The following is a 14,462-nucleotide window of genomic DNA, read 5'->3' as shown; positions in this document are numbered from 1 at the left end:
TGAACTGTTCCTTTAAATCTTTCCCCAGCATTGAAGGAATTTTCCAGCTTTCCATGTTTTCACTGTTATACAGTAGGAGGGCGCCACTAATTTGTGTACTGACATGGTTCTCCACCACGCTTGTGTTTATGACACAAACACATCTCACGGTGAGATCGATATGAGACGTCTCTTACGGTCACGCAGCTTTGGATAATAATGGAAAACATGATGCCTTATAATAATGATTCACACATAGCTTCACTTCTCGATCACAGCAGTAGTTTGGCTCTGGAAGGAAAGTTTTTCATTTGCTCTGATGTTTCCAGCAGAAGCGGAGCCGTGTTCTCGCCGCCGCTCTTGTCAATTCCAGCCCATTACCTGGCCTCATTTCCGTCTTTCTCGCTGTATGTTCTTCTGTAATTACTGAGCTCTCCTGGACAAAATTGTGTTACATGCAATTACCACAATTTTGTTCTGGTTACCATGGAGATGCATGCTTGATACATACGATTGGACGGAGGGTCAGGACACTCCCCCTCCTCGAGCGTGACATCATCGATGGCGATGTCCCCCTCGATCCCGGGGCCGCGGACGCCCTCGAATATCACCTGTGTGATGGAAATGGAGCACAAACAAAATAATGCTCGTCTCAAGAGCCTCTTCTGGACTCGACATTAGCTTCTGTAAGATATGAGAGGTTGTGCTATTAGGCTTTTTTTAAATACAGCATGACCTCGAGTGACTTACTGTTTCATACAATGCTTTGTGACTTCATAAAAACATTTAGGACATAAAATTAAACACACATATATATATATATACATAGATATATTACATTTACAAAAAACTATAAATATAACATTAAGACTTTTTTTGTCTTTGAAAGAAGTCTCTTCTGCTCACCAAGGCTGAATTTATTTGATCAAAAATACAGTAAACGTTGTGAAATAGTTTTGTAATTTAAAACAGCTGTTTTCTATGTGAATATGTGTTAAACTATAATTTATTTCTGTGATGCGCAGTGTCTCTTCAGTGTCACATGATCTTCAGAAATCATTCTAATATGCTGATTTATTTATTTCACAAAAAGGGATAGTGTACATTAATCAACATTCATGAATGTAAATGTACCCAAATTAGCCCAAAGGCTAGTTTTCATTGGTAGTCCCTTTGCCAGATGTTATAATTAAAACTAGAACTAGAAAAAACTAAAAAACTAGATTTGCTGCTCAAGAAACATTTCTGATTATTATCAATGTTGAAAACAGTTGTGCTGCACAATATTTTGTGGAAATCTTGATAGATTTTATTTTTCAGGATTCACAGATGAAGAGAAAGTTCAAAAGAACAGCATTTATTTGAAATATAATCAAAATGTGTCGTTGTTTAATTAAAGTTAACGTACTAAAAGAATTAAAACAAAATAAACTGAAAAAAACCTAAATGAATAAAAAAAACTATATAGACTTTTTAAAAAATGACAAAAAAGCCTAACAAAGGTACTAAAACATTAACTAAAATGAAAAGAGAAAATATAAAAATAAAATCTAATCCAAAATACTAACAGAAAATATATTAGTATTAGTGCTGTCAAACGATAAATAACGATAAATCGCATCCAAAATAAAAGTTTTTGTTTACATAATATATGTGTGTGTACTGTGTTTATTTATTATGTGTATATAAATACACACATACAGTATATATTTCGAAAATATCTACATGTATTTACATGTGTGTATATATATATATATATATTCATACAATTTATATTATATATAAATATATTTAATATATAAACGTAACATATTTTTCTTAAATATATACATGCATGTGTGTGTATTTATATATTCATAATAAATATACACAGTACATACACATATACCATGTAAAAAAATGTAAAAGTAAAAAGTTTTATTTTGGATGTGATTAATCGCGATTAGTCATTTGACAGCACTAATTAGTATAGCATTGATACTGAAATATCAGGATTCTTTGATGAATAGAAAGTTCAATAGAACATCATTCATTTGAAATAGAAATCTTTTGTAACATTATAAATGTCTTTACTGTTACTTATCATCAATTTAATGTGTCCTTGATGAATAAAAATATAATTTTCCCTCAAAACTGACCCTAAAGCTCACATAAATGCTCTATAAATACTGAATGAATGTGAATGTGTCCGTGTTACCCGTGCAGTTTGCTCACCTGGAAGGAGGCAGAAGGATGAATGCTAATTTTGGCTTGTCTCCATCGGTCCCCTTGGTTCCCGCTGAGAGACCAGACTGGACCGGCATCTGAAGTCGACTGACCTTTCTGCTTCACAAACGCATTCAGAGTGCCTGCGGGAAAATACAATCAATTCATTTAACAACTGACCTCCTCAGTGCCGTCCGACAGAAGAACTGAAGAGCGCAAGTCAAATTGCAAATCAATCGATTGTACTTGGTTTCTATCTGGTCAAAGCTGTAGGATGGTAAATTAACAATCATGCTTGCTTTGGGTACTTGGGAAGGTGTGTGGAAATCTGAAGGCATGTTTTTTTCATGAATTGGTCAGTTTTGAGGTCTATTTTGCTTCCCTAACATGAATAGTGGAAAGAAAACATTTCAATTTCAATTCCAACAAGTCTTCAAAAGTTTTTCAAAAAGAGATATCGAGAATCACGTCTGGAAAAATATTTAATTCTAATATATTAACAAAATCAGATAAAATTTTTTTAACCAATGTTCAGACTAGTGGGGGAAAAAACCCATCAAAAATACACATTTTATTATATATTTTTAATCTATTTGTGTCTGTAGATTTAAATTCAAATCAACAACTTTAAAAGTTTTTCCTCCACTTCAGCAGCTCTTACATACACCACAACTTAGAGTTTTATTTCTGTCTATAGTCTGAAGATTTCTACTGAGGGGTTTGTTCATATATCATTCACCTGAGTTTTTACACTATTTTAGGCCTGTTGACAGTATTTTAAGATTTATGATAAAAAGAGAAATTCAGAAAATCAGACAAGAATTTTGAATCAATCTTAAGACTAGTGGAAAGAAAACATCCAAAAATAAATAAAAACGCACTGCACTTTATCTATTTGTATCTGAAGATTTCAATCTTTAAAAGTTTTTTCTCCACTTCATCAGCACTTACATACACAAAATTTTACAGTTTTACTCCTATCTATATTCTGAAGTATTTTACAGAGGGGATTGTTCATGTAACATTTAGTTTTTTAAATTGCAATTCAAGGTGAAAATGTATTGTTTTTCTGTCTGTTGACAGTATTTTCTGATTTACGGAGTTATAAAAAGAAAAATCCAGAATCCCCTCCACAAAAACTTTGATCTCTAATAATTAGATAATGACTCATCTGCATATTTAAGCATAACATTTCAGAAAATTTGTAATAGAAAATATTTTTCTTAATGTCCTGTGATTAATCAAGTATGGTTATATCGATTAGTTTACACTTGACATAAATTCCCAGCTAACAGAGAACATTCTTAGAAGGTTATAAACAAACGTTCTTGCAGCAACATTAATGCTACGTTCATTCAGAGTCACCTGATCTTTAATAATATTCTCAGAATGTTAGCACAAAAATGTTATACATTGTTATGGAATGTGTTTTTTTTTTCCTGAAATGTTTTAGTTGGATGTTCGTCTAACGTTTTTTTAAATGTTGCAACTTTCAGAATGTTCAGAGAACATTCAAAAGTAACATTCTCATAACGCTTAACCAAGAAAAAAAAAGACAAGCAAAATGTTCTTGCAAAATTGTTTTGTTTCATTAGCTGGGTTCACCTATAGTGTTTTTCCCTAAACAAGACATCACGGTCAGGTTTAGGTAGTCAATCCGCTCAATCTTCCTGAGTGAAACACTTGTAAAGAGGAATGAAAGCGTTTCTGCTCATGTTAATGTGAGCGATATCCTCTTAAATCTACTCCGGTCTCATTATATTCCAGCAGCTGCTCTGTGGGGATAAAACGTCTGGTTTAGAGATGAATGAGGTGTTGTGGTGGTTCTGGACGGCATGAGGAATGCAGCTGATGGAAGCGCTGTGACAGTGCTGTGAGCTCTGGGATTTAATCCAGTAAACAAACACAGACAGAAAGAACTCCAAAGCCAAACTGAAGTGAGTTTCATTAATCAGCTGTGAGCCGAGCGCAGGTAATGCCACTTCTGTCTGTCAGGCCCACATCTACTGCTTTGGTCTTTTTTCACAGCTGTATATTCAACCATATACACAACAAACATGGCAGTCTTTATCTGTGCAGATTCAAAGTGCTCATTAATCTTTAAAACTCTCTCGAGTGCAAGTGGGGAAAAAATCTGTGAATTTAAATATGGTACAATGTGTTAAAAATACATTATTAACTAAAACTATCAAAATTGTTTCCAGTAACTGAAATAAAATGTAACACAAAAATTAAATAAAAAATACTTTAACTTCAATGAAATTCAGTAATGTTGCTTTAGCAACTAAGTCAAATAAATGTTTAAATTACTAAAAGTAAATGGCTAAATTAATAAAACTTAAATTAAAAATAAAACACCTGGTTTCACAGACAAGGTTTAAGACTAGTCCTAGATTAAAATGTAAGTCTGAGCTGTTTCAACTGAAAGAAAGTTGCACTGACTGATCTTAAAATATATCAGTGTCTTTGTTTTGTCTCAAGATGCACATCAGTAACGTTTTTTCTAAGGCACTTTTAGAAAAATTACTTAAATCTCCTAATTGAACTATGGCCTAATCCTGGTTTAGTCTAAGCCCTGTCTGTGAAACCAGGCCAATGAAAGCTAAATAAAATTATATATATAATTTTATTTAGTATGTTGGGGTCCTGTGGCTAATTTTACACAATGATTACAAAATTGGTATCATTTTAAAAAAGGTTTCTATTTAATGAAACATTAGCCTTATTAAATGAACTATTATTTATAAGTGTTTTTTCCTTCTGGGGCCTGAAATAGAGGAATTTTGGTGAATATTGATAATTAAACAATATTTAGCTGAAAGTGTTCTTGACTGGTTTAGGTCTGTCATGGATAAATAAATATGACAATAAAACCGCCAGTAGGTCCCTGTTTTAATAAATGACTTACTGAATCATTCAAATCAAACGACTGGCTCACTCGATTTGTTCAAAAAACTGATTCATTCATAGAATGAAACCGTGTTGTTATGCACTGTTGTATAAAACTAATAGCACATTTGTGCTTGTGGCCTCGTGCACATGTGCTGATATACAGAAAAGTACATTGCTTGTGCAATGAATATAAAAACTCATACATGGGTATTTTTTGTTTCATTGCTGGAATTATAAAGGCATTCTAACTGTATTCTAATGGGCTTCATCATGCAGTGAATGCTTTTTGGACCCTCGTGTTTTTTTTTCCCTTCCAAAGTTGGATGTCAGCTCTCCTATCATCTCTAATCAATGAAAAATCATACCTTCAGTTGTCTTCTTTTTTAAAGAACTTCAAAAGTTGCACTTGAACCATTTTGCGCGAAAAATAACGAAATTTCGTCCGCTTGGGTGCAGCTTGTTACAGTACCAAATTCTGATTGACCAATTGCCATTATTTAGTTCGTAAATGATCATAAGTAGAGAATTTTAACATTTCATGTGCATGATAAGTTTTACTTAATACACAAAATTGATAATCCAAACGGGATGGTAAGGGGGGATGGTGGTTTTACAGAGGGGATGCTTTTTGTCATTTTTTTCGACCAGGGGGATGCTATCCCCCCGCATACCCCCTCAATTATATATAATATATATATATAAATAATATATATTATAATATATATAAACTAATAAAAATGACAAAAGCACTTAACAAAATTACTAAAACTCACATTAAAATCTATATGGAAAAAAAGTTAAAAAACAAAACAATAATAATGATAATTTGTAATGTTGCATTGGCTAAAACTAAATTACAAAAATTTAAATAAACTAAATTAAAGCCAAACAGAATTATAAAAAAACAAACAAAAAATGCACATAAAGTTCTTAAAATGTCCACTAAAATCAAAAAGAAAACGGAATAAAAAACAGTTTCAGCAATTAAAAAAACAAAAAAAACAAAACATTAGTAATGTTTGCTTTGGCAACTAATTGAAATATAAATTGCTATAAATTACTATAATTAAATTACTACAATAAACTATAGAAACTACAAACTACTGAAAACTACGAAGATTGTTTTCAGTAACGAACACTGAAATAAATAAAAAATAAAATAAAATAAAATAAAAGACAAAAAACTTGAATGCAAATTAGTAAAGTAACAAGCTAAAATTTCTAAAACCAACTAAAATAAGAATAAAGCTAAATAGAATGATAAAAATTAATATAAACTAATTATAATATAGTTATTGTAATGATACAAATTTTTACAAAATAATGAAAGAATAAAATAAATAATAATAAATAAAACATTAATAAATACTATAATAGTATACACTGTAAATTTTGCTGCTGAGAATATTATTGACAGCTGAAAGCATCATCAGAATAAGCTAAATAAGGTTGTCACATGCTCTAATTCTCACTCCAGCAGTAGTGTGCAGTTTTCATCTCTATCATCTAGTCATATAATGAAGCTGGATGTTTTAGCACGTCTGTGGCTCTTACCGATGTGTTTGCCGTACATGTGGTAGTAGAAGCTGAAGCAGTACGCTGGCGGGCTGGTGATGCTGTGGGGGTTTTTGGGGGTCACATTAAACGTGGGGCTCAGGAGACGAGCTGTGTCGCCATCTTTACGAGGTCTGGACGTCTCGATGTACATGTAGAAACCTGAGAACCACACAAACACAACAATGAGACACACATACTGCATTTACACACAGTAATACAGTAATAGAACAGACAGTAGAAACACAGTAATAAAAACTGCTTCATTTATATATATATATATATGTATATATATATACTGTACATAGTAAATTGGAAATGTATTACTAGTAAAAGTCAGCCGGATATGTTTGATAGCATTGATGATTGTTCTTCAGATCGTCGTCTCGTTGAAAGGTTGGCCGTGAAAACCCCTCCAGCCACAATCAAACAGAGTTTCCTGTCCTGAACGTGGTGAGCGGTAATTAAAGTCTGTAGGACTCTTGAGGAGAATGAAACACCGGACAGTCTGGAATCATCAGGGTGATTAAATTGAATGTATTATTTACAGGAGCGGCGCTCGTTCCCTCCGGAGCGTCCCGTCATCATAAACCAGCGCCTTTGGGAACACACAACCTCTGAAAAGCTGAATTTCATCCGAGTCAAATCACGCTGAGCACTAATTGGAACTCGGCGGATATTAATGCAATTCTAGATAACTTCAGAAATCAGCATGAGGATTAAAAGCCAGGCGCTTTCCATCCGGAGAGACTCGCAACGCTTCTCAGGCTGTAATTCATGTATTTTGTGTATAAACTATATGTATCATTTATTATATCTTAAATATGTTTAAAATATAAAAACTATTTTAAGAAGAAATTGCATCTTGCTGTGTAGCATCTGTAATTCTGTGTCAAAGTCTCCTGAGGACAGTAGATTGTCAGAGCATCACCCCAGCTTTCTGGAAGTTGTTGCTGATTTTACAGACACGTCTTTTAGGGTTCATTTTCACAGCTTTTATGATTTGTCTGTCATCAACTACTGTTGTTTTCTCAGCTGATCAGGTCGTTGTTGGTTGCTGGTGTCGCTGGTGGTTTCCAAACTCTTGATTTCTCCATACCCTTTGTTTTTGCTAGAGCTCTAACTGACTTCCTCTTTTCTTTTAGCATCCAAATCACTTGCATTTCTCTCAAAGTCAGCTCCCTCGTCTTCATCCTGGTTTGTGTGTGTCATCATCGAATGCAAGATTCAGAATACAGAAGTAATGGATATAACTGATACGACACATTCCCTGCTTTTAATATCTGAAGAATTAATGCAACAGGACACAGCTGATCACTTAGAAAGACCTGTGAGGCAACTGCTCCAATACTTATGATCACATCAGATAGAGGGATGAACTCTAAAAGTGCTGATCTTCTTAGCTGGTAAAACATCTGTGTTGAATCACGCAATAATAAAATGTGACATTCTGTAGTTTTGTCTCATATTCATCTTTTAATCATATTTGTAAATGTCTCGACTCCACAGCCAACAGAGCAATTTTGTCTTTACTGTTACAATACTTATGGAGGGGACTGTGTGTGTGTATATATATATATATGAATATTTGTTTAAAAAAACATTTATAGAAATATTTAATATGTAAAAATATATTTAATATTCAATATTTCTAGTTTATTCTGTAAACTACAAAATGGGAATTTAGCCAGAAACTCTGTAGTTGACGTATCAATGTGTCCTATGATGTAAAAAATGTAAAAAAAAAAACTCTAACATTGAATATAAACCTCTCTCATGCTATTTGTAACTCTAAGAATGAATTTACATTTTTACATGTTATTTGTATGTTAAGATTTTTTTTCTCTACATTTTTGCTGTCACACCATAGGACACAGCCCAGTTTTTACTTATCAAATGCTAAAATTACTATATGACATAGTTTATCATATATTAAATATAAATAAATATAGCTAAAATGATTTATATAAATAATTAATATGTTAAAAATATAACAGGTTGAAAATTGAGACAGAACTCATGAGGATTATGCTTGAGCTGCTGGAGTGAGAGAGACTCTGCTATATGCTAATGGAACATTGTGTAGTGCCTGCTTTATTTAGAACTGCTGTGAAGTCAAGATGAGATATGGTTTGGGGCCTAAAGAATAAGATGTATGGGTGACAAGGGGTTCCTGCAGGCCTAAGCCGAGCTCGGAGGGAACATCTGGGAGACCCAAAGGCGCCTGTCTATATGAGGGTCCGAGCTTTAGAAGTATGATATAATAGATTGTGTCTTTGACTTTCTTAGCATGTGTGGAAAAGTACCGCTGTTAAGAGACGTAACCTTGAAGGCTAGGGAAGAGATATAAAGGTGGAGGAAACCCTCCCTTCTTTGTCGCACTCTGCAGCAACTTGTGTTTCTATATGACTGTCTGACCTTCTTTGCAAAGAATAAAAAATTTTGTGGGTTTTTCTCTTAAGCAGTGCGAGTCATTTTCATTTTCTGCCACAACAGACGACACACTGATTCTGTCCTCAAGGCCTGAGACGCTCGTACCCTGTTTGGAGCCGCTGCGGTCCCCACTGGGCCCCGTGTTGGGCGTGTATTTGGTGTCGCGTGTGGCTGCGCTGTGTCTCATCCAGTCGAAGTCGTCGTTCTTGTCCTGAGTGAACATGCAGATGGGATCCTCCTCAAAACTGCAGTGAAACTCTCCTGAGAACAACCAGAAACAGGGTTAGAGAGATCACCACCATCATCATCATCATCATCATCTCACACGCTCATGTCCCACACACACGTCTTTACCGTGCATTAACAAGATTCGTAGATGCTCTGATGATCAAATGCTTGGTCTTGTATTTAAAGGGGAAGCGCAACGCAAAGAAGCATGTTGATCTTGTGCAGACTGACCACAAGTAGAGTATAAATTAATCTCATGAAATATGTGACCCTGGACCTCAAAACCAGTCATAAGGGCCAATTCTTTGAAATTGAGATTTATACATGATTTATAAATACTCGTTCCATTGATGTATGGTTTGTTAGGATAGAACAATATTTGGCTGAGATACAACTATTTGAAAATCTGGAATCTGAGGGAGCAAGAAAGGGTGGTGAGCGCACTGGCGCCGTTGTGCTGTGGCTACTGTCGTATCATCACTGGTGGTGGTTGAGGAGAGACCCCCACATGACTGTAAAGTGCTTTGGGTGTACAGCAATACACAATAAATTATAGAAATGCTATAGAAATGCCTCATTCATTCATTCAAGAATAAATTTAACAGGAAAGAAATTTTCAACACTTAAAAAAAAGATGACTGAAAAGAGGAAAAACCAAAGTGAAGTATGTTCTTACTTCACTCAGTCATTTATTTATTTTATAACAGTAAATAAATATCAGTTCTGCATATCGGTTATCAGGCATATAAACATTCAAATAATTGGTATCGGTTATAAAAAATCAATATCGGTAGATCACTAATTATAAAATATATACTAATTATTTATTTGATTATAATTTATTGATTTATTTATCTACACATACACACACACACACACACACACACACGCACACACACACACGTTGGTTTTTGTGGTTTATGGGGACTCTCCATAGGCGTAATGGTTTTTATACTGAACAAACTGTGTGTGCTATTGCCCTACACCAACCCTACACCTAAACTTAGCCCTCACAGGAGACTTTGTGCATTTTTAGATTTTCAAAAAAAACACCATTTAGTTTGTTTTTTAAGCCTTTTGAATTACGGGGACATAGGCAGTGTCCTCATAAACCACCTTCATATTGTAATACCCCTGTCATACCCATGTCATTATACAAATTTGTGTCCTCATAAACCACATAAACATGCACACACACACACACACACACACACACACACACACATACACACATATACATACACACACACTCTTACTTATCCCTAACCGTAACCCTAATTACAAATGTAGGAATTTAGCCAGAATCTCTCCGTGACTCTTTCTATAATCAGTGTAAACAGTGCTGCAGCAGCATTATCAGTACAAACAACTTACATTTGTGTCTGTTTCTCAAACACATCATCATATGACTTCACGACACACAGGACTGTTCCGAAGCATTTTAGGCTTGAAAGCATTTGTTGTGTTTGGAAATGAGCATCAGGACTGTCATTAACACAGACAAGCAGGACTTTGAGGTTCAGCCGCTGCTGTTTGTGGATAAATATTCATTAGCATTAACACAGGCGTCACTCTCACGGCGCGCACAATCGCAGCGGCTTCTCTCTCTCCCGACAGAACGGTGTTTTCGTGTTTTTTGTCTTGTAAGTCGCAATGTTTTTGTACATCTTCGTCTCGTCTACCTGTCTGTAAGCGCGCATACAGTCGTGAGTTTCTGCTCGATGTCGGCAGAATCACATTTTTTGAGTTAAACTCAGCACACGCCGAAGAGCTGCGGGACCTCGGTCTGTTCTGAAAGCCTACTCCATCACCGACCCCCACTACTGCATCTCGCCCACAGCGGAGGCGCTACAAGCGGCGTGAGAGGAAGCAGAAGAGGGGTAAGCGCGGAGGTATCCGAGCTAGGCTAGCGGCCAACCCACACAAGCCAGCTATCCCCACCATCGTACTGGCGAACGTACGCTCTTTGGACAATAAACTGGACTACATCCGACTACTCCGCTCCACTCAGAGGACTGTAAGAGACTGTTGTGTTTTTGTGTTTACGGAAACATGGCTTAACAACAGTGTACCGGACTGCGCCATACAGCTCGACCAGCTAACATGCTATCGAGCTGACAGAGTTCTCGTCGAGGGAGGTAAGATCCGCAGTGGCAGGCTTTGTGTTTACATCAATAATGCATGGTGCTGCGACACTGTTGTGGTCTGCAAACACTGCTCACCCCTGGTGGAGTTTATGATTATTAAGTGCCGGCCGTTCTATCTACTGAGGGAATATTCAGCCATACTGCTAGTTGCTGTATACATCCCTCCCAGCTCCAACAACAACATCAGGAGTGAGGCGCTAAATGAACTGTACCAGCACACCAGTGAGCAGCAGACAGCCCACCCAGATGCTTTTCTCATCTTGGCCGGGGATTTCAACCACGCAGACTTAAAGAGTGTGTTCCCAAAAATACATCAACACATAGACTTTCCAACAAGGGGAAAAAATACCCTGGACTTTGTTTACACCACCCAGAGAGGAGCTTACAAGGCCCTCCCCCTCCCCCACCTCGGAGCCTCAGACCACATCACTGTCATGCTAATGCCTGCATACAGACCGCTCGTCAAAGTCATCAAACCAATACACAAACAGATTCAAGTGTGGCCGGAAGGGTCGTCAGAGGCACTTCAGGACTGTTTTGACACCACTGACTGGAATATGTTTAAACAGGCTGCCACATACAACAACACTACAGACCTCCAAGAGTACTCGGAGACTGTCACTGCCTACATCTCCAAGTGCATTGATGATGTAACAGTCACAAAGTCCATCACTGTCCGGGCCAACCAGAAGCCGTGGATGACAGGGGAAGTCTACAGACTGCTGAAGGCTCGGAACGCTGGCTTTAGAGCTGGAGATGAGGAGGGCCTGAAGACAGCTAGGGCCAACCTATCCCGCGGCATCAGAGAGGCCAAGAGACAGTACTCCAGGAGGATAGCCCATCGTTTCAGCGACAGCAGAGACTCTCGGAGCTTGTGGCAGGGGATACAGACCATTATGGACTACAAGCCCCCACCACAGACCTGTGACAGCACCATCCCCCTGCTGAACGAGCTGAATGCCTTCTTTGCTCGCTTTGAGGCACAAAACAGCACCACTGCACAGAAGACCAGGTGATGACGCTGTCCCCGGACAGCGTGAGGAGGTCCCTCAGCAGAATCAATGCACGCAAAGCTCCGGGTCCTGACAACATTCCTGGGCGTGTACTGAGAGACTGTGCAGTGGAACTCACTGATGTCTTCACAGACATCTTCAACATCTCACTAAATCAGGCCGTTGTCCCCACATGCTTCAAAGCTACCACCATCATTCCAGTCCCGAAGAAGTCATCTCCATCCTGTTTCAATGACTACCGTCCAATAGCACTCACTCCTATTCTCATGAAGTGCTTTGAACGACTAGTCATGCACCACATCAAGTCTGTCCTCCCCCCCTCACTTGACCCCTTCCAGTTTGCATATAGGTCCAACCGCTCGACCGATGATGCCATCGCCACTGCCCTCCACCCAGCCCTCACACATCTGGACAAAAAAGACTCATATGTCAGGATGCTGTTTATAGACTTCAGTTCAGCATTCAACACAATCATCCCTCAACAGCTCACACACAAACTGGTCCAGCTGGGGCTCAACACCTCTCTGTGCAACTGGCTGTTGGACTTCCTGACCGGGAGACCTCAAGCAGTACGGGTTGGCAGTAACACATCCAGCACCATCACACTGAACACTGGGGCCCCCCAAGGATGTGTGCTGAGCCCCCTCCTCTTCACTCTGCTGACCCACGACTGCACACCGTCACACAACTCTAACCTGATCATTAAGTTTGCGGATGACAAAACTGTGGTGGGTCTCATCAGCAACAGAGATGAGACAAACTACAGGAGCGAGGTGAGCCGCCTGGCCGGGTGGTGCAGTGACAACAATCTCTCTCTGAATGTGGAGAAGACTTCAGGAGAGTACACACTCAGCATGCCCCTCTGACCATCAACGGTGCGACTGTGGAGAGAGTGAGCAGCACCAAGTTCCTGGGTGTGCACATCACAGAGGACCTCTCCTGGACTAACAACACTGTAGCACTGGCCAAGAAAGCACAGCAGCGTCTCTACTTCCTCCGCAAACTCAGAAGAGCCAGAGCCCCGACCCCCATCATGTGCACCTTCTACAGAGGCACCATCGAGAGCATCCTAACCAGCTGCATCACTGTGTGGTATGGCGCTTGCAACGCATCCTGCCGCAAGTCACTTCAGCGAATAGTGAGAGCAGCTGAGAAGATCATTGGTGTCTCTCTCCCCTCCCTCCAGGACATCTACAGCACCCGTCTCACCCGCAAAGCCCTCCGCATTGCAGGTGATCCCACCCACCCGACACACAGCTTCTTCAGTCTGCTGCCATCAGGGAGGAGACTGCGGAGTCTCCAGGCGAGGACCAGCAGACTGAAGGACAGCTTCATACATCAGGCTGTCAGGAAGCTGAACTCCCTCCCGTCCTTGCCCCCCCTCCCCTCTTTTTACCCCATACAACACTGAACTCTGACACTATGAGACCCCCCCCCTCCCCCCTCCGGCTCCCCACACCCCCAGGACCAGCCACCCCCACCTACTTACAAACTGTGACCAGCACCTCTCACTTGTGCAGCATTGGACTGATCACTACCTCATCCAGCATTGACTGCAAACTACCTCCTCGGATAGTCTCATAAAAAGACTGTTCTCCTGTCAATTTAACAGACTGACAAGCTCTTTTTGCACTACACCATATCTGCACAGTTTTTGTTTTATTTAACTGGTTTGCACTCCATCTATTCTGCCATGTGCCTTATGTCACTTTATCTATCTTTTTTATTTTTCTACAATGTCCTCAGACTGACAAGCTCTTTTTGCACTACACATATATCTGCACAGTTTTGTTTTTATTTAACTGGTTTGCACTATCTGCCATGCGCCTTATGCCACTTTATCTATTTCTTTATTTTATTTTATTTTTTTTCTACAATGTCCTTACTTGTATAGCTATAGAGTTGTATGTACATATGTTTAAACTGTATTATCTGTATTTGAACGTGTTTAATGTTAACTGTTTACACCAAGGGTCTGAGAGTAATGCAATTTTAATTCTCTGTATGTATG

General features: G+C 38.4%; 1 protein-coding gene across 1 annotated transcript in view; it reads right to left on the bottom strand.

The window, feature by feature from the left end:
- Positions 1–356: 356 nt before the first annotated feature.
- The window catches only part of LOC306843535 (MAM domain-containing glycosylphosphatidylinositol anchor protein 2-like), a gene marked incomplete at both ends in the record, with an annotated part of 198,681 nt that continues 184,575 nt past the window's right edge, over positions 357–14,462 (bottom strand). The window contains 5 exons of the mRNA XM_079375063.1: positions 357–415; positions 491–590; positions 2,194–2,327; positions 6,631–6,792; positions 9,169–9,324. Coding sequence (XP_079231189.1) covers positions 357–415; positions 491–590; positions 2,194–2,327; positions 6,631–6,792; positions 9,169–9,324 — 611 coding nt within the window. The remainder of the gene's footprint in view (positions 416–490; positions 591–2,193; positions 2,328–6,630; positions 6,793–9,168; positions 9,325–14,462) is intronic.

Source organism: Barbus barbus (genome assembly GCF_936440315.1).
Source record: "Barbus barbus genome assembly, chromosome: 24".
NCBI lineage: Eukaryota > Metazoa > Chordata > Actinopteri > Cypriniformes > Cyprinidae > Barbus > Barbus barbus.
The sequence above is the reverse complement of the archived record's forward strand: the minus strand, read 5'-3'. Positions and strand labels throughout refer to the sequence as shown.